Consider the following 20,472-nt stretch of genomic DNA (forward strand, 5'->3'; position numbering starts at 1 on the left):
CTTTGGTCTCCGTGGAGCTCTGTGGACTCCAGACTGAGCACAGAGGTATCAAAGACCCAGCTGGAGCAGCACAACATTGCTGGGAGCACCTCTGACGGGGTGATTCTTAATGGTAGAGAATGCCGACCAGAAAAACCAAGACGTTTAGTCTTTCACTGAAAAACCATTTACACAGGAAGCTTGAGTGTTCCCTGGGGCATTACATAAGTAGAGATGCCTCACTGCCACTGCAGTGAAGAGACACCTGACATAGCTAATGCTTGTGGTGGAGCTTGACGGACCCAGTGTGTGAGTGTGCATGTGTTTGGGTTCACTAATTGCTTCAGTGCAGGTTGACAGTAGGATTGTCAGGCCCTGTTAGCTGGAGAGCTTTGCCGAGCTACCTGGGAAACAAGCTAATTGAGCTCTGAGTTCTTACTCATTATTGGTTCAGAGTGTATCAAACAGACCGAAGGAAGAGACACACTCAAAGCCTTAGATAGTAAAAAAAAAAAAAAAAAAAAAAAGCTGTATCTACTGTAGAGACACTACAGCAGTCCCTACAGAAGCGATATGGCGGGACAAAGCACGTTCAGGCCACACACAGCACCTGTACGCTGCGATTCCCTGTGGCTACCATGGTCATTACTTCGCTAAATCGGAACGTTTTATCATTCTCAATCCCTGTTGGTGGTTTGACCTTAACGCTCAACTCAGGAGAACAGTTACAGCAGTTTTCTTCGGAGCTGTAAATTCATCTAAATTATGCATTATTAAATTGAGTAAAAGAGACTTTCGGTCTTCCACACCAAATAAAAGCAAAGTATGTATGCCTGAAGTAAAGACAAAAGGAGAGAAAGACAAAAAAATTATGATATTTCTGAGCTAAACAGGCTGGAGGTAAAGGTCTGAAGCATGAGGACAGTAAATCAAAAATAGTCTTGGATGGTGCAATCTGTCAAACATCACGCAAATCCAAAAATAAAATTCTTCCATTTTCTCTCGAGTCTTCAGTGAATGTTTTGTGAATAATGAAGAGTTGCTCATACGTGTAACGGCTGGACTGTTTAGTCAAAGTTACAGTTCAGTGAAACCAATTACTATATATTATATAAATAACACTGTATATAGTCTTATGGACATGGTACTAATGTGCAAATTATTTTTTTTTTCCCCCAAGGTAAAGCCCTGGATGCAATATTTTAAAATGCATCTGTTGTGGCAAATCATTAAATGCGTGAAAGCAAAGCTGCGTTTTCTACAAAAATGAACAAAACGGGAAAATAATGTTGCCATTGTAAGTTTTGGCTGTCTCACTTTTGTTTGGTCACAACAGCATCCTTGTTACTTCCAGGCAATAATTCGGACTACCAGCGGCGAGTTCCAGATAAGCAGCATTTGAATCAGTGCGCACAGCAGGAATAATAGTAATAGTTTTTTTTTTTTTTTTGCTCTTATTTCTGCAGAGTGCGCAAATGTTCCAGTGTTTCAGCAGAACCTTTCATATCTGCAGGAAAATGAGCTCCCGAAATATTTAAATTGAAAGCACACTGCACCACAATCACGTAACAAGTGCAAGCCACCTGGCAATGTTAAAATATGAGTGTGACAAAAGAAAAATTATCAAAGGGTGTTTGTTTTCTTTCAACCCACCTCTCTCTGTGTCAGCTTCTGCTTGTCAATCTGCTTGACCTTAGGGCTGTTGGCCAGCAGGTGGCGTAGTTTCACATAGCTCTTCCACAGCTTCTGGTACCTGCCAACAGCAAATAAGAAAAAGTGTCAGGCTGACAGGAGTCCATCTCCACCCTCACTCTCCTGGTTTGCAACAACAGATCAATATTTTGATCTGCAGCTTGCCCGATATTAAACATAATTGTGCCTTTGGCTATTATTGCATTAGCTGCTTGTGTGTGAGGGCAGTGGACACAGAATATTCTCGGTTTCAGATGTCCACTGTTTGAACTGCGAGCAGGGACACACACACACACACACACACACACACACACACACACACGATTTGCACTTCACCGCATTTTTATTTTCTCGTAAAAAGCTGTAAGTAATGAAACATTCGAGTGGCCCCGACGCGTGGCTCGAGAGCTGTCTCACAACCACCTTATTCTCATTTTCTATAAAAACCCCATTGTCTTAGCTCTCATTTGCATGTGAAAAGAGGCAGGGAGTTATCGGCAAGGTGACATGTAGCCGCCATACTAACCACCTACCCTTTCTCAACCCCTCCCCCTCCTCCCTCTCTCTCTCTCTCTCTTTTCAATCAGACCTCCTGATTGATGCACTGAGGGCCGAGTGTGACCGTTCTGCTCCCATTCAGGAGACTTTCTCCTCATTTACCCAGAGTTATTCAATTATGATTGGTGGGCTGGAGGGGTAAGGTGGTGGGGTTTGGGGGACAGGATGGTGCATTGAAAGAGAGAAGGGCAGAGAGGCATACAGAAGGAGAAGAAGAAAGGAGAGAAGGGGAGCAAGGAAGGAAGGCAAAGGAGGGAAGTGGGGGGTGTACTGTGGAATAGAAGAATTATAGGGCTTTAATAGTGGGGACTTCATTAGAGAATGAGACGAGGGAATGAGACGGCTTTACCGCCCCGATTATCAGCTCACCAGCACCTCCGCACTGAAGCAGCCGGAGCGGACGAGAGACAGAGAGGGGAAGTAAGAGAGAGTGAAACCGAGAGAGAACGTCTACCCAGCCTGGGAGGCCCCCTCGTCCCCAATCCGCTCCAATGACCTTTCCACAGATCCGCTGTGTACTCTCAGGGTAGCAGTGCCGCGGCTCTCGCCACTCCCTGCACATGCTTTCATTAGCATATGCTGCCTCTTTCTTTCTGTTCTCATCCTCTCTCCTGTTTCCCCATCTCTAGTCACTTTGCAGGCATGGCATCTGTAGCATTGCTAGCTTCATCTATCTGCAAACGTACTGGCTACTTTTTGGCATCCAAACATACAGTAGGTGTCTATTGCGTGAATGTTCCGTAACGGCTCTACTCAAACATGACAGGACCTTTACCGACAGAATTACTTTACATGGGAGGCGGGGGGGGGGGGGGGTCAGCAAAGACCAGGAGTGAGTTAGAAAATACTGATTTAAAGTGACACGTTTTAAAAACGTGCCTTGCAGTTGAATGAGTGTTTATCTTCGTGTTTGCATGAATGGCAGTTGTGAGCACGGGGGACACTCGTTACATGCTTCTCACTAGTCTAACCAACCTTATAGACCCCTGATACATTTCCTCATCACTGTCATCATTTATCAGATAGATTATACTACCTTAAAGGGATAGTTTGGATGTTTTGAAGTGGGCTTGTAAAAGGGTACTTATTCATAGTCAGTGTATTACCTACGGTAGATTATAAAGCAGATATGTTAAGAATATTCACCACTTTACCTTGCTGACAGCCGTTATCCTTGCTCTCTTCAAACCTACCAGACTCCATTGACAAAAACAGAAATTTTACCTCGCAAAAGACAGGAGTTTCAGCAGTGTCTACCACTTCGTCGATCGGTTAGTTTCTTTGTGTTGTTGTGTGACTTTGGTGTTTTAAAAAGGGTTAGGAACTAATAAAACGAACTAACAAACTATCTGTAAAAATATAATTTAGGGAAACTGGTGTTTTTCTGCACAGTGAAGGGAAAATTAGAAAAAAAAGGATATCTTTTATATTGATTTGAAATTAGAAATGGCTGCACTACAACTTAAATTTTGCTCATTCACAGTATTTCATTGTACTGAACTGTGCATAAGAAATGATGACAAATCTATTGCATTGTAGCAGTACATTAGGTGTGAAAGATCTCCCTCTGGTTTTATTTCTGCTGCCTTTATGTTACCCCCCCATTCAAACGTCTGGACTCAAACACTAGAAACATGACAGGATGCAATTTATTGAGAACGAATGCACTGAAAAGGTGCCCAGCAGCATGAAGTTGAATCGTTCAGAAAGGTCTAATTTTATCCAAAAATCATTTGACGCACAGGAGAGACAACCTGATGACAGCCAAACACGTTCATTTTGTTTTCTTCATGAAACTGAGGCACATATTTGTTTTCTACTCCTTGTCAAGTATGTTAAAAAATAAAAATAATTCAGTTTCTGAATTCACAACAATATGACTTTAACAAGCAACTAGGGCTTAAAAAAGAAAAACAATGCACGGAAACACAGCACTTCAGGAAATTAACTACTTCACCTGTGTGCTTGTAGAGTGGCAATGTGAGAAATAGAACAACCCAATCAGAGCTAAGTATGTAAATGAAGTGCTCAATTTCAGGCTCGTGAGAGACCCGGCCACTCTGAATCCATGTGTGTTACTGAGGCGTAAATGTGAGAGCAGTCAACTCAAACTTGTGTTACAGGAATGTTACTTGGTCCAACCCTGTGAGATTGCCATCACTTTAACAGAAAAGAGACTATGTGGCTTGTTCAATTAGACCGGCATTAAACTGACAGCACATTTATGTGTACGTCTGAAAGTCGCTTCCGTCTCCTAAGTTTCAACCACCCTCTCCGTCTCTTACACTCTGTAAGAGACTTCACTTTTTGTTTCTGCATGCCATTCATATCCTTTTCCATCCTACAATCCTTTCATCATGTTTCTCTCATGTTTCATCCCTCTCCTGCTGGGGTTGTCTGTCCTGTTCCACCCTGCTCTCTTTTCTTTACATTCCCTGACCTCTGACATGTCATCATTCTTGCCTCAGCTGTCGTGATGGAGCTGGAGAAGCTTGAGTAGAGGCCCTGAACCCAAATGTGTCCAGTGGGGAGTGTGAGGTATGACTCGCAAGATACAAGTCCTCCTGCACCGAGTTGTACAGGCAGGAGCTAGCAAGGAAAGAAAACATAGAGAGAGGGAGAAGGATATGTGCGATGAAGACAACATAGCTTATTCAGTCTTAGTCAGAGTTAATATATGCTGCTGCTGTGACCAAGGCTCCCTCTCTGTGGCATTGCCGCCGCCACAATCAACACCGACTTACTACTCGTTGCTGCATCAGCTAATGATGTCCCAGTCCATCCATAAATTTGTTGTTGTCTGCCGCTTTAAGAAGTTTGACATGGCAGCAGGGTGCACAGGGATGAAAGAGCTCAGCGGACAGGCGGCTAAAATGTAGCGGCAGGGGAGAGGGGACATTAGTCAGGAGGAAGAAGCAAACTAGTTCTGCCTAAATGGATTTCCTAATGATCATCCTCACTGCTTTCCTCCTGCACCTCCTCCTGACTGTTGCGATTGAGACCGGTTATGTGGGTTGAAAAGAAATCCACAGGTTTCAATTTGGAGTGAAAGCACAGAAGCCAAGTTGTGCACTGCCTTTTGATTGGTGTGGGCGTGGCGTTGTCACTTCTCTCTGAACACCGCGGAGACCGCAGCTCAGATAATCGAATACGCTGCTTTTGTTAATTATGCAGCGGCAAGGTACAGTATTACTGCAGCCCTATGGCGTGTGTGGCATTACTATTCACGAGACATAAACAGCAGCAGCTCCCTCGGCGGAGGCACCCAGCGGAAACCTGGCACCCGTGACGATGCATGTGGAAATGTCACGCCAATCGTCTTCTCATCCTTCAATTCCCTATATTTCCATCTATCTGTCTATCTTCCCTCCTCTTTCGACATACGGCGCTCTCGTGCTCCTCTACGCGCGACACGAAAGATTCTGCCCTAAGAGTGTCCTGGGAGAGCGCAGGTAAAAACGGAGTAGAGGGAACGAGGGAGACGATACACAGTGGGTGAGGGGAAAGATCTGTATTTGGATGGGTGGTCGACATTTGTGTGTGTGTGTGTGTGTGTGTGTGTGTGTGTGTGTGTGTGTGTGTGTGTGTGTGTGTGTGTGTGTGTGTGTGTGTGTGTGTGCGCATCTTACTGAGGGTCTCCGGCATAGCTGAGCTGAGCCGGCCTGATCCCAAAATGAACGATGATGGGGAAGGTGATGACGTCTGGGTTGAACTGCTCCCTGTCCAGTTGGTCGATACGCACTGAGCTCGGTTTCTAGGGTGAAAGAAGTCAGCACAGTGAATCACGTTAGGGTACTAACCCATTCATATCGCTACAAGGCAGCCATCATTCCATCACCTGCTACCAATACGTGAAATCACAAATAATCCACGCCACGAGGGTCGCCTGTCACAGGAGGTGTAACGCGGCGAGGCCCAGATTCGGCTCGCGGCGCGCGCACAACAATGATAAAGTGATGTCAGGGATGGCGAGCTAACCCCTGACGCTCTTATCAGGGAGGAGATTGACAAGCAACACGTGCTCAGCTGACTCCCAAATCACAGTTAGCCTGTCAGGCATTTTGCGAGATCAGAGGAAGGGGCTGTAGCATAAGGCGTGATGAGCCGCGCGGCAGATGGCTCGAGGCTCGGGCTCACCTTGACATTAGGCGCACTCGCTTGTCACGGCCTGCATACAAACTCTGATTTGAGAGCAAGAGGTTGCCAGCCGTCTTTGATTTTGACTTTAAAGCGACATAATCAGGTTTGATTGGCTTGATGAAAGGGCTCGGTGATTGCCCTGTTTACAATCCAGACACAAATACATCGTGCATGCTCGTTTACATACACTAGGCCAATGAGCACCCACTGCTTCTTTACCAATACTTTAATGCACCGAAGCTGTTTGAAGGTTGATGACATTTGTGCCCTCATTTGTCGACTATGCCACTGTAAAATAATCACTTGAGCATGGCGTGTTTGATTGGCATCGGACCACTTCATTTGGAGAAGTACGCGTCACCTTGACATATCACACAGTTTGTTTACAAAATGAGAGCATGTATGGACTGAATTGGGCTACCGAGCTCTAGAGCACCAACTGCTGCGTGATTTTGAATTCCGTATCACCAAGAAAAATACTTTCTTTACCAAATTAAAAAGGTTGTGATGACTATCAATTGTTTTTTTTGATCGACAGCAAATTAATCTGAATCTTTTTTGATCGGTCCATTTAGTATGAAAAATAATTGACAGGTTAATCCATAAAGCAAATATTTGTCAGATGCAGCACTACTATCAATCATGGGTAATACTTCTAACATATGACATGACAATAATGTTACATAAAACAACTGGGGACTGTTTGAGACAATCCTGCATGCTTTTAAACTTTTAAATGGAATTAAATGGTTATAAAATAACCATTTTTGCAACAACCAAAAAAGCAATATTAAAAAAAAAAAAAAACTGGGAGTGACTAGGGGGATGACCATTGTTCACCATGCCCCAGATAGTTCCATTATCACCCATGCAAGGTAAATCTCTATTTATGTCCTTTTTAATAGACTGTTGTTTGACTGGCAGACCAATCTTTAGCTTGGGTCTAGGGACGGAAGACTATTACACACCCACCTATCTGGAAACTCCTGACAGTAACAATTCAGTCCTGCCAGGAAGAGCAGTTGACTCAATAACTCACCCACGCCAAAGGTTACGCAATCACGGTCACTGTTCATTTGCAACCTTTTAGCTAGCAATGACATCTTCACCCAGACACAATTACTGTACATCCTTTAAAATATGGGCGAGACAAGGAGTTTAACCAACTTCACTGTGACATAAAAGCTCCGGGCCGAATAATGTTGACGACAGCAAACGCCCTTGGGGATAATAGGTGAGGCTGCTCATGTCACAGGCTAACAGGAACAGCCTTGTTCCTGCAGTGTCGGGGTTGGGGGCGACGAATGCCCTTGAAAGAGCAGACAAAGACGCCTCCTGTCGTAACAGTGCAGCTGAGGCCTTACCATGCCCGGGTGGGTGACGATCATGCCCTTGCACTCCTCCGCGTATTTCTGCCACTCCAGCTCCTCCCACTGCAGCATGTCTGCAATCTCTTCCTCGGGGACCAGGGGCTTGCTGCTGCGCAGCAGGTAGAGCAGCACCTGATGCATGGACAGCACCTCCTTCCCGCCATCTAAGACCATTGATAAACAGAAATACTGGGGGTGTAAATCACACCTTTCATCACGATACATCAGGGTTCAAAATTAGCACCATCCACCACCCAAATGCAGGTAAAATATGCAAGTGACTGGTAGATTTGCTCAACTATTTGAACCCTGCGATACGATATGATATTGATTCTTTGAATAACGATACACTATTTATTGAAAATCACAATCAAGTCTGCCACGATACGATTTCGATACGATTCAATTCAGGGGCCTGCGACCGATGCGAGACGATACCATAAGCCCATGTTACACAATCACTTACATTTAAATACATTTACAAAAGCAACTAAAACGTGATTTGACAATTTCATTACTAAGCTCTTCCAGACATTTAAACTAAAAACAAAAATATAAGAAAAAATATAAAGTGTGAATTTCAAAATAAAAGATGGCGATGTGTATCGATATATCCACTTTGTGTCGATAATATTGGATAGATTGAATCGATATATCGTACACCCCTAATAAATACACTGCAGAAATATATGCATGTATGGACTGAAGCATAAAAACACCACCACAAGATATGCAGCTCACAGTTAAACGCAAAAAAAAAAAACTTTATAGCTACAGTTTGTGGTATTAAACAAGCTGTGACTTTTTCCAACAAGGGAAAAAGTTTCACAGAGCTCCCATACAATGCTTTCTTTCAGTGTTTAAAAATCCTTGGCCCAAAATCAAGGCTGTTGTTGGAGAAAATCTTATATTATACAAGCATCTCACCCCGCCTCACCTCCGCCGACTTGTGAGTTTGAGAGTCAATATTACATACTTTGAAAATGTCCCCATGCATTGTTAGCACTGTTCGAGAAGCCGAGGCACTGATGTGAGGTCGGATACCGCACACTACGTGAAGGCACATAATGACACATACAAAATAACACTCAAAACTGTATCACAAGGAATGTGCAGAGAAATAAAGCCAGGCATATGCATGCAATCTACCAGGTCAAATGGAGTCAGTTTAATAGACACTCATGCAAAATTGATTGACCTCCATTTACGAGTGGTCACGTGGAGAGGCACAAAAATCCACTGCCCTCTCAGTCCTGGAAATGCATTAACACAATAACAAATGCATCCCCCATACACTCTCACTGTAACTTTCAAACACGCCATCATCCTGCTCTCACTGCAACCCCCTCTCTCATCTCCCTCGCTTCACAGATGGCATCGGACCACCTTGTTTTGGTGTGCTTTTGTAAAAGAGGCAGTTAAGTGTTTGTAGAGGACTAAATTTGGGAGAGAAATTGTTTTTTTGATGGAAAAAAAAAAGGTATGTGGCACGTACAGTAACGCACATAAACATTGTGGCGATATTACAGTGCACCAGCACCATCATGTGTATCAAAGATGAATGCCATGCAGCTACACGGCAGCTCCGGTGCTGTAAGTCAAGCCATCATTTTGCTGAGAACACAGCACAAATATCAACACCGGCGCATGTTTGGAGGAGACATTACTGGAGACCCTTTTTCTTCCCATGTAGCCTGTTTTAACGTGAGCACTGATTGACCACCAGAGAGAGACAGAAAGAAAGCTGTACAGGTTCCTTTGCAGGTTGAGACTCTCACCAGGTAAGAATCGGACAAAGCGGGGCATGAAATGGAACCGCTGGCATCCAGAGGCCTCGAATTCAGGACCTGGAAGAAAGAGCAGAGGTTGTTTTTTTATTGTTTGTTTTCACACAACTTAATATTAGAAGTGTAAAGTTACGGTTGACACGATAATCACAATTATTTATCAGAATACATTGTACCAATTGTAATAAGAAACAAATGAGAATGTAATGAAAACATTTCTTTTTTTTTTTTTTAAAGTTCAGCTTTTTAGCTTGTGTTCAGTTTTTACCACAACATGCAACAAGAAACAGTCGCGAGCAGCTACATATTTATTAGAGGCAACGTTTACTTATATGTATGTTTTTAAGCAGAGCAATTTCAAATATATATATATATATGGCAATCAATGAATGTCGACTCGTAATACTTTCCCATAAAAACAAGATGACACATATCAGTAATGAAAGATATACAGTCGTCCAGGGACCGGTTTCACCATTTCTGTGACATGCAAGCTGTGATTTGAGTTCATTCACTGCTCATTTTTAACACATTTCACTATCAACACAAATGTCATACTTGCATGAGCGTGTGAGAGTCTATTAGACTCCCAAATGTACCTGCAATTTGCATGCAACAATTACAAATCATTTGTAAAGTGTGAAGCTGCCACCGTTTGCCATCTGCGTGTCAGGACTCCTTGCAAAATCTCTTTTTGTGAAAACGGGCCTTCGGTTTTGGGAATCATACCTGTCAGGTTCCAGTCATACAGCTCAAGAATATCCTTGAACAAGTAGGAGGCAAACAGCTCCAGGCCTTGGACACAGTAGTTCTGGACTCGGGAGGGAGAGAGAGAGAGAGAGAGACAGAGACAGTGTTATGTGAGCACACAGCACAAGCAGACTCAAAAAAGAAAGCCTACTGCCATAAAGAACACCTCAATGTAGATATGACTGAATCCAGTTCTTTAACTTCATCACATAAGCCAACTTATCGGTGTAATCAACCTCTGCAGGTAAAAAAAGAATCTCTTTTCCCTCTTATGCAAGGATTAGCACCGTCGCTAACCAAGGCACTGAGGTGTGAGGGTTACGTGTGGCTCAGCGGTGCTCAGACTCCGCCGTTTGAGATAAAAACAAAAAGGGGTGAGAAAAGAGCTGCGAGATAAAGTGTGGTTTTACTGACCTCCGGTGCCATCTCCTCTATGAAGTGAATGGTGTAATCTATGTTGAAGCGGATCACACGGCACAATGGAATCTGTGATGATGAAAGGAACAGAGGGACGAGAAGAAGAAAGGACGGGCCGACTCATTACCATGGCGTTAGGCAGAGGTTACAGCTTTTCAAGGAAACTCATTAAAGCCTCATCTCTGCTGTGGCGCACACCCAAAATGGCGCACGCAACCATGTGAAGAAAAAGTACGTAGGCTCAAGAAGCCACACTGTAACTCACTGCAATGTCCACAAACGAGCACAAACTTTGGTCAATTTAAAAACGCAGCCATGTACAAGCACTCGCTGCCGTAAATCACACACCAGCGTGCACCTGACTCTTGAAAATTAAGCAGATCTCGCTAAACAGATAAGCCTGCTTCTCTGTGTTTAATCTCCCTAGTTACACGGTCATTGTTGTCAGAGCGCGGGGGCCCATTTTAAGAGATTAACCTGGGAGCCACGTTCATTCTTGCCCATCCCGGCGGCTAACACGCAGGGGGCTAATATCACCACGCTCCGAGGTTCCTAATCCCCACACTGCCACGAAGCGTTTACCCCCAGCTTTTAACAAGGGCTGCTTAAATTATCCAGTTCAAATCATGCCTAATCCTCGGGGCTCTTTTCGAGCTAGATGGATATTGACCAAGTAGTTTATTATTCAAACATGCAGGAAAAATACACACGCGCAGACACTGACGGACACAAGCACACGTGTATTTCTAGACACCGAAATATTCACAACTTTGAACTCATTTTTCAAGAAATGGGGCTCGGAGGTCCCCTATCGATTTCTCGCTGCCTTTAAACTTCCTTCTCAGAATAAACGTCAGGCGCGCAGCTCCAATGGCTACAGGAAGAGAGGGTCCTTTTAAGCCAGCACCTTTCTAATGTTTGACCGTCACTGATGGGCCTTCAAAAGTGAGGGAAAGACTGTGCGACAAGGTCAGCAAAGCCAGCGAGGAGCACTTTGTCCAGGCAAACAAAGAAGCCGACCCGAAGCCAAAAGCCGATTTGAAGTTATTTTCGAAGAGAGTGGAGTTAAAAGGAGGAGGGGATCTTTTTTTTTCACTCAAACGCTGACCTAAATTATATGTGCCGCCTTAACAGACGTGTAGAAGGAGGAGGGTTCATATGTGGCCAGTGTAGAGCCGACAGCGGCCGAGCAGTGTGTGGAAGAGAGGAAATTAAATCACAGACCTGGCTGCTTTACACAGCAGAGGCTCACACATCACAAAGAGGAGGAAACAGAATTCACAGTAGACGTGGGTGAATATCAGCACTGGGCTGTACAACTGAAACTAATACAAAGACATGAATAACAATAGTTTTATGATTTAACATATACATATTATATATATATATATATATTAGGGCCGCGTTAATTAAGATTAATTAATTAATTACGGGACTTTAACGCGTTAATTAATTACGCAAAAAATAAATAACAATTTTAACCACACTTATTTTTGCACCGCGGAACGTTTTTCAATGAATGAGTTTCGACGGACCGATTATACTGGAGCACCAACTAGCGTTCTTGACTTCTGACAACAACAAACCACAGTGAACATGAACGAAGAAGCTGACGAGACCGCTTTGCTTGGCCCCGTGGATGGGAAATTTTGTTTTAAAAAACGAAAGGATGGAAGCGTCGACAAGAGCATGGTTGTGTGCAAGCTATGCAACAAGGAATTTGCGTATCACCGCAGAACATCGAGCCTCAAATATCACCTCAACGCAAAACACATAGGAGTTAGCGTGGACGTTAGCCTGACCGATGCAATTAAAATGCGATTAATTTCGATTAATTAATTACAAAGCCTCTAATTAATTAGATTAATTTTTTTAATCGAGTCCCGGCCCTAATATATATCCAACTGACAAAGTTAAAATACTAGGGGATGAGGGAGTTAAAAGGTTGTCTGTTTCCACTTTCAATTACAATTTTTTTGGAATAATTTGTTAACAACAGAATTTTGTAAAACACGGTCATGTCATGGCCGTATGATTTTCCCTCGATACGAAAATTCCACCGGAAGAAATGTGTGTTAAAAGTTTACGTCTGTCCATGACATTCCTATGACTTCAGATGAGTTTTTGGACACCAGCAAAATATTTTGAAATAAATAAGTGAAATTGTTTACAGTATACAGCTTGTTTTATGTTGGGCTGTCCTCGACTAAAGAAATTCTTAGTCGACTAACACTTATATGATTTTGTCGATTAATCGATTAGTTGATGTAATCGACAGAGCTGTGCTCTTTGAGAGGTGGTTAAGACTAGAAAAGCACAATATAAATGTAGTTAATGAAAATGAATCTGTAAAACTGACTTTCTCCACAATTAATCCTGCAAAAGCACCACTTTAAATCTTGTGTTTACCAGAAATGTGCTCATAAGTTTCTTGGAAATGAGTAATTAAGCATGAATAAGCATAAAAAATGCGTCATCAACTAAAGAAATCTTAGTCGACTAAGACCAAAACGACCGATTAGTCGACTAATCGACTAAGAGGTGGCAGCCCTAGTTTTATGTATAACACACATTTGTATTTGAGTATGAACTGCCTTTCTGAAGGTGAAGAGGAGGAGAAGGGGTGGGGAGCGGGGAAAAAATTGAAAATCGTATGTATCGTGATTGTTTTCGTGACGATTTTAGAATCGATTCTTTTCCCTAGAATTGTGAATTTTCTTTCTTCTTTTTCAAACCAATGATTGACCTAAATATTTTCCGTTTATACGGTAACGCCGTCGGCGGCTACATCATATCCGTTTCCAGCTAAACACATACCTGCAAACTCAGAAGGGCTGAAAGAGGTGACACATTTTATACACCCATTCAAAACGGCGATTTTCGCCGAAAAGCAACTAGTTTGCAGGTATGTAAACAGAGCAGAAAATGTATGTTATGTTCTTCTTTACCAATGAAATAAATGTCAGACTGACTGACTGATGTGTAATGTGCATTCTTGTTTTTAGAAAACAGTGTCTCTAGCAGTGTATTATTCAACTTTGGTTTTTGTTAAAGAAGGAAAAGAAAATCACAATACTCCTAGAATCGCAATGCATGAAAATCGTAATACAAATCGAATCGGCAGCCATGTATCGTGAAAGAATGAAATCGGGACAAGAGCATATTGCCCCAGCCCTAGAAACAACCCTGGTAACTTTGTTTCACTTTTGCGAGGTTCAACAGGACTCTTTCAGACAAAAAAGTGAAGAAAAATCCGTGACACCTGCAACAGGACATGAAAGGAACTGCAAATTGCAAGGAAATAATAAAGATGACATTATATCTGAAACAGGCACAGTGTAAGACTTACGTTAGTGAGAGGGGTGTGGGAGAAAAGAGAGAAGCCTTCAAACAGGTACTCGTGGTCATCGTACTCGATCACAGTCGGCCTGTCAGTCTGAAACGGAAAACCAGCAGGACCGCTCAAACACACAGTGGCTTAGTGCGGTGATTACTGCCATCTCGCTGTATAAAAATGTATTAAACATAATATAAAATCTTAATACTCAAGTGCTGAAGGATGCAGAAAAATGAGAAATCATGATTTAAGGGCACTAATAAGACACCACAGCCTATTTTATTAAGTGATTCGGACAAGCAATTTCTCTCATTTTTAGGGTCTTGATAAAAGAGACAAAGTCATACCAGGAAGTTGGTCGGAGGAGACACAGTGATCCTGTAGTGGAACAGTTTTCCCGAATTGTTGTTCATTGGGCGACAATGTTTTACAGGCTGAAAAAAAAAGACACACAAACTCAGTAACTGACATCTAAGCGGATCCTCTTTAAAACAAAAGGTGTGCTTTGTTCTTAAATTGTGCTGTTACACCAGAGAGCCCATTACAGATGTAAGAGATACAAATGATGTACGGAACTCACTTTATTGTCCACATACCCCCAACATTTGTTACATCCCTAAACCTAGCAAGCCATTTCCTCATTTTTAGAAGTGTCCCCGACTAAAGAAATGTATATTCGACCAAAAGTCAAAGGATCTCCTCCACTAAACAATTATTAATGTAAATGAGGAATTAAAGTTTGTCCCTACACACGTTAACGCAGTCACACAAAAAGAGATTTTGTAAAATCTAAACCATTGAAGACCAAATCCTATTTGTGAACTGTTTTTTTTAATAACAGACATCTAACCCAGCATTTCCAGTAAATGCCGGATGACTGAAAATGTAATTGACATTCTCTTAATGAATACAGTCACATTTCCCATATACTGTTATTGCATGTTTCCAGGTCAGGCAAGACTAATGAGGGGGCGAGCCGAGCCCCCCCCAAACACATTTATTAAGACATAAAATGACCTTGATACAACGATTAAATGCCTGGTGAGTATACATCTACTACAGCGAATGTTTATCAGCCCTTGTCTGGAGGTTGATGTTAATTTACCTCCATGAAAAACATGTCACCATAGGTTAACACGCTCATTTAGTAATCTGTGACATTAAAAGGGTAACTACCGTCTTTTCAACCTGAACCCTATGTTTTTTTTGTCTAAAGGAAAACGGCGACTTATTGGGACTTTAGCTTATTCACCGTATCCCTCAGAGTTAGATAAGTCAATACATACCCTTCTCATCTCTGTGCGTGTCGTAACTCTGACTGACGGTTCCACCGCTAGCCTGGTTAGCACTAGAGATGTTCCGATACCAGTATCGGTATCGGCTCCGATACCGCCTAAAACGCTGCTATCAGTATCGAGAAGTACTGGAGTTCATGCACCGATCCGATACCACGTAATAAAGCCCTAAAGAAAATCTACGTTAAAGTAGTTTATTTCTGTTCTTTTTCCATTATAACTGACTGTCAAACTGCATAATAAAAGAAAAGTTCTGTGGCATTCATGTTTCACAAAGAGTTTAACCTGAGCCAGACCGACAACAAAGATAGAAATAATATCACATCCATACAGGGATAGTAGTATACAGTTGTTAAAACATAATAAAATATATGACACACTGGTATCGGATCGGTACTCGGTATCGGCCGATACGCAAGTTCATGTATCAGATTCGGTATTGGGAAGCAAAAAATGGTATCGGACCATCTCTAGTTAGCACAGATCCTGGAGGTAACAGGTTCCATCTAGTCTACTGCTCCCAATAAGTGACAAAATAACGCCAACATTTTCCTATTTCCATGTTGTGATTTGTATAGTCACAGCGTGTACAAATAACAAGGTCACATGAGACACAGCCATCTTCTAAATGTATACAAACTGGGAACTATATTCTTAGAAAGACGAAGCAGCTGCTACTTCTGCTACTTGGGCGGAGTGATATGCTGGGCTTCTCGGGTGCTGCAAGCAAAATACTCCGCCCAAGTAGCAGAAGGAGCAGCTGCTTCGTCTTTCTGAGAATATAGTTCCCAGTTTCCCCGGTGAATCAGCTAAAGTCCCAATAAGTCGGCATGTTCCTTTAAGTGACTGATGGGAACAACAATCTTTGAAATTAGTCCAGTATTAAGAGAGATCGCTGCAGTCGGCAGTGGAGAAACAAGCTACAATGTAAGTTAATAGGGCAATTGTCCAGCTTGTATTTACCTTCACAAAAGTGCTCGTTTTGCCACTGACAGGCTCGGATTAATATTCCAAGTGTCTGACAACATTATGGAATTACAGTTATAAGCAGCCCTAATGAAAACCAGAAATCTCTGCAACTGGCAAAAATAATCGATGAGTCACTGGTTTAGCTCAACCCCCCTGTAAAGTTCTTACAGTGAGAGTAATCATTTGGTTCTCTGGGATGATACAACTTCACTTATTGTCCCTTTAATACAATGGGAAATGGTCACTGTAGAGAGAATACATTTAGCCAACTAGAATAATGTCCTTGCCCCTCTGTGGCACAACTTCAAGGTTATGAAAGGGTGATTTATTCACGGCGCGTCATACCTCTTCCCCCGGGTAGATGCTGTGGCGGATCCCTGTACGTCTGGCCTTGGCACTGCACTTACACAAGGGGCCATCATTCATCTGGACAGAAAGAAAATACGTAAATCAGACACAACTGCTTCACTTGCCATGTATAACACGGAGGCTGCAGAACGTTTCACACCTCACAACTGTATGCTCCTGACCTTTATTTCTTCGCTGGAGTTTGGAGTTTTGAAGTTCTATGTGTTTGGGCAATCTGAATGTATTTAACATTTCAGCAATAGTTGGAAAAGCATTCTTTAAAAAGGGGAAAACAAACTTCAATAATCCTCGAACACTTTTCTCAATCACGTAGTCAGATATCGGACCTCAAAGTGCCTCGTTTATTGAAGCAAGTTATTTCCAATATTTAACTAGAATGATTTCAAAACCTCAGAGAGAAGGACCTGACCTCTTAATCAAATATTGTGGCAAATGCATTAGGAGTGGGAAAATACTTGACAAAGTATTACATCGTGATGTGTATCTACATTATAGATACACTGGCCCCCAACTTGTTATACAAGGGCAGAAGTGCATCCCCCCCGATTACTTCATGTATTTGGATGAAGGCACACATGTGCATGTTGCTTTGGGGGTTAACATTAAATACTGTAACTGCTGTTGTTGGCTTAGAAACTAATGTTACTGGCACAATGTCCTTTGGCTGACACCATGCGCTGTTGAAATAGCGTGTAGGGGCAGTATTAGATGTTACAAGGGGATTTTTATTGAGACTTAAAGCTTTTTATGTGCACTATTACCTACTGCTATCTACCGTTATCTTTTCATTTTGTGAAAACTTGTGTAAAGATTTTAGCGTAAAGTATGAAAGTGAATATTTCTGCTGCTGCCAGGGGGCCAAATGTTTTTTTCTGAAGGACAGGATTTGGCCCACGGGCTGCTATTTGCCCACGACTGCCCTATGTCATGATATGTCATGGGCAATGTTATGGGACACATGTGCAGTATAGCTTCAGGAATGGTTTCGGATGGATCTGTTCTCCAGCTCTTAATAATTTGTGAGGCCTGTATAGAATTACAAAAGATTCATGTAGCAGATAAAACAAATGGGAGACGAATATGGCTTCGTAACAATACATGTCAGACAGGAGGACGACCGACCTGCCCGGGGTCGTTGTACCACAGCTCCTCGTGCAGGCGGTCAGGGTGAGCTTTCTTTCTCTTGATCTCTGCGATGACATCAAACACGTCGGAGTCAGAGCTGCTGGAGCAGGTGCTTCCTTCGCCGTCTGACTCACAGTCTGACTCACTGCTGCTGTCGTCTGCAAACAAAGAGTGCAAAAAGGTCTTTAATCACGACAACGTCATAGGGCTGACAACTGAAACATAATTCGGGGAGCCGGAGCGGCTTCAGTGGTTAAGCTCCCCCAACTCAGCTGTGCCCTCAGAAAGTATTACGCAACATAAAGTCTCAGTAAAGCAATCTTGTCAAAATGTTTTCAAATTGTGGGCACTCTGGCTCTGCCAACTCCGGTAGAGGAATAATTATCCACACAATACTGGTGACACAGCAGCGTTTCAGATCTATTAACTCGTTTGAATTGTCTTAATATATATAGGGGTTATATGAAGTACTTATCCATAGTCAATGTATTACACGGCGGTCGGCACGCCCCCAGTTTGGAGAAGGAGACAGGAGGAGCAGCACGGAAGCTAAGTAATGTTGCTGTTGACGGGGGCAGCAGCTAGACACATTTTAGACACCTAAAGAAATCAATATCAGTATAAGTGTAGGCTATATTTAGAATATTTTCACCGCTTTACCTTGCCATCAGACAGCCCTTTCAGACGGGGAACTGAAGCTGTTATATCTATCCAAGCTCTCTTCAAAGCCACCAGACTCCTTTGACAAAAACAGTTATTTTACCCCGCAGAACAGGGTAAAGGTAAATGTATGACTCCGGGTGAATCCAAACTAACCCTTTAAGACACCAAAGTCACACAATAACACAAACAAACTAACCATTCTACAAGGTAAAATTACTGTTTTTGTCAAAAGGAGTCTGGTGGTTTTGAAAAAGCATAGATAACCCCGTTGGAAAGGGCTGTCTGACAGCAAGGTAAAGCCGATATTTTAACTATAGCGTACACTTAAACTTATTTTTTGAGGTGTCTTACCTTCTGTGTCGGTACTCCTGCCTAGTTCTCCAAACTGGGGGCGTCCCAACCTCCGTATTCACAGACTATAGATAAGTACCTCATACAAGACCCCTTCAAAACATCCACACTATGCCTTTAATGTTTCTTTAGGAAAACAAATATAGCTAAGCCATGTTGGATTTGTTGTTTAAATATTCTACTTCATTACAATTTCTGCTTCTCAAGCCAAGCGCAGACTCAAAAGCATCTATGAGACTACAAGAGCAGCCCAGTTGATGCTGACATCTGGCACTCGTTTTCTTTATTTCTCTCACACGTTCCCTTACTAAAAAAGAAACCTCACACCAAAATGAGGATTATAATTACCACTCAGTTGCACGGTTTGTGCTTCTTAGCTAAGCAAGGTCTTCAATGCTTATCAGCATTTTAACTCAAGCACTTGATTGTGTAGTCAGTGCCCGGAGCAACATGTTCAGAAAATGATCTCCCTGAGCGAGATTTATATTATTGCAGTGCTCAAAGAGACAATCAGGCTGACAGCCCTGCAGATAACATCATAAACACTGAACTTTATCTCTGCCTCAGCCGAATGCACTGCTGAGAAGACAGCAAGTGTGTACGCACATCAATTTCAAAAGATTTCTAACAGATGTATTAACTGTTTGCACATTGTTATTTAGTTGTTCCACCTAACCAGAACAATGTACGTGCTTACAAAAGTAACAAGAACACACAAAAGGGCAGGTAAAGGTTGACTTCAGATATCAATCACTGACTGCTACGGCTGTCGCACATGGTGCATAGTGCAAAATTTGAGGTAAAATAACGCAGATTACTCTACATTGTACTCATTTGCATTGGTTTAATAATTCAACAAAACAATGTGGCAATTTTCACACAGCAAAAATGTTCCTCCACGATTATACCCAACTAGTTTTGCAGGAAGGCCCACCTGGATCCTCATCTAGTTTGGTCTTGGGCGGGTCCCATGCCGGCCGAGCAGCCTTGGCTCTCTCCTGTCTCCTCCCCAGCTCTTCCTCAAAGCGCTCGTACAGGTCCCGCAGTTTACTGGTCCCCACCACAGTAGAGTCTCCCTGAACACACATAAATGAATAAAAAAAAAAAAAAAAACATACATTATTCAGAATTTTTTTGTATAGAAATATAGAAAAAGGGCAGATGAAAAAAGCCCTAGTGGAACCAGTCTTTTTGCTTTTTAAAAAGAAAGAAAAAGTGCCCATTAGGGGTGCACGATTCAGAAAATGTCACGATTCCATATCGATTTTCAGGCTCAAGATTCGATTCAAAATTGATTTTCAATTCAAAAACGATGCTCGGTTAAGAAAAACGATTCACAGTATGTAAATGTAGTTACTTTCCCCATGTGATTGCAGTAGACATACAGTTTAAAAAACAAAAAAAACAATAAAAAAACAAAATAAAAATAAATTGGGTTTTTTTATTAAAAAATATGAATCGATTTTTTTGCCCATGATGTTTGATTTTTTCTTAATATGTGCACAATAACAGTCAATCTACAGATACATCTATAATTATGTCATTGCATGTTTGTTTGTTTGTGAGTAAAATCACTCAAAAATAAGCTCCACAGAGAAGGAGCCTATTGCTTTCTGAGACCATATGTTTCTTCATCTTGAAGAGAAACGCCCAAACTGCTGTTGTAAGGT

General features: G+C 42.2%; 1 protein-coding gene across 2 annotated transcripts in view; it reads right to left on the minus strand.

Annotated features, from left to right (window-relative positions):
• The window catches only part of drosha (drosha ribonuclease III), a 95,356-nt gene that overhangs the window by 67,652 nt on the left and 7,232 nt on the right, over positions 1–20,472 (minus strand). Inside the window, exons 5-15 of one of the 2 annotated variants that reach the window (XM_031285174.2) lie at positions 19,737–19,878; positions 17,786–17,946; positions 16,640–16,720; positions 14,378–14,464; positions 14,043–14,129; positions 10,691–10,762; positions 10,256–10,337; positions 9,518–9,586; positions 7,734–7,903; positions 5,859–5,983; positions 1,633–1,732 (exon numbers count right to left, since the gene is read on the minus strand). In XM_031285174.2, coding sequence (XP_031141034.1) covers positions 1,633–1,732; positions 5,859–5,983; positions 7,734–7,903; positions 9,518–9,586; positions 10,256–10,337; positions 10,691–10,762; positions 14,043–14,129; positions 14,378–14,464; positions 16,640–16,720; positions 17,786–17,946; positions 19,737–19,878 — 1,176 coding nt within the window. Of the gene's footprint in view, positions 1–1,632; positions 1,733–5,858; positions 5,984–7,733; positions 7,904–9,517; positions 9,587–10,255; positions 10,338–10,690; positions 10,763–14,042; positions 14,130–14,377; positions 14,465–16,639; positions 16,721–17,785; positions 17,947–19,715; positions 19,879–20,472 lie in introns of both variants that reach the window. The other variant, XM_031285173.2, reaches the window with a different exon arrangement.

Source organism: Sander lucioperca, chromosome 23, assembly GCF_008315115.2.
Source record: "Sander lucioperca isolate FBNREF2018 chromosome 23, SLUC_FBN_1.2, whole genome shotgun sequence".
NCBI lineage: Eukaryota > Metazoa > Chordata > Actinopteri > Perciformes > Percidae > Sander > Sander lucioperca.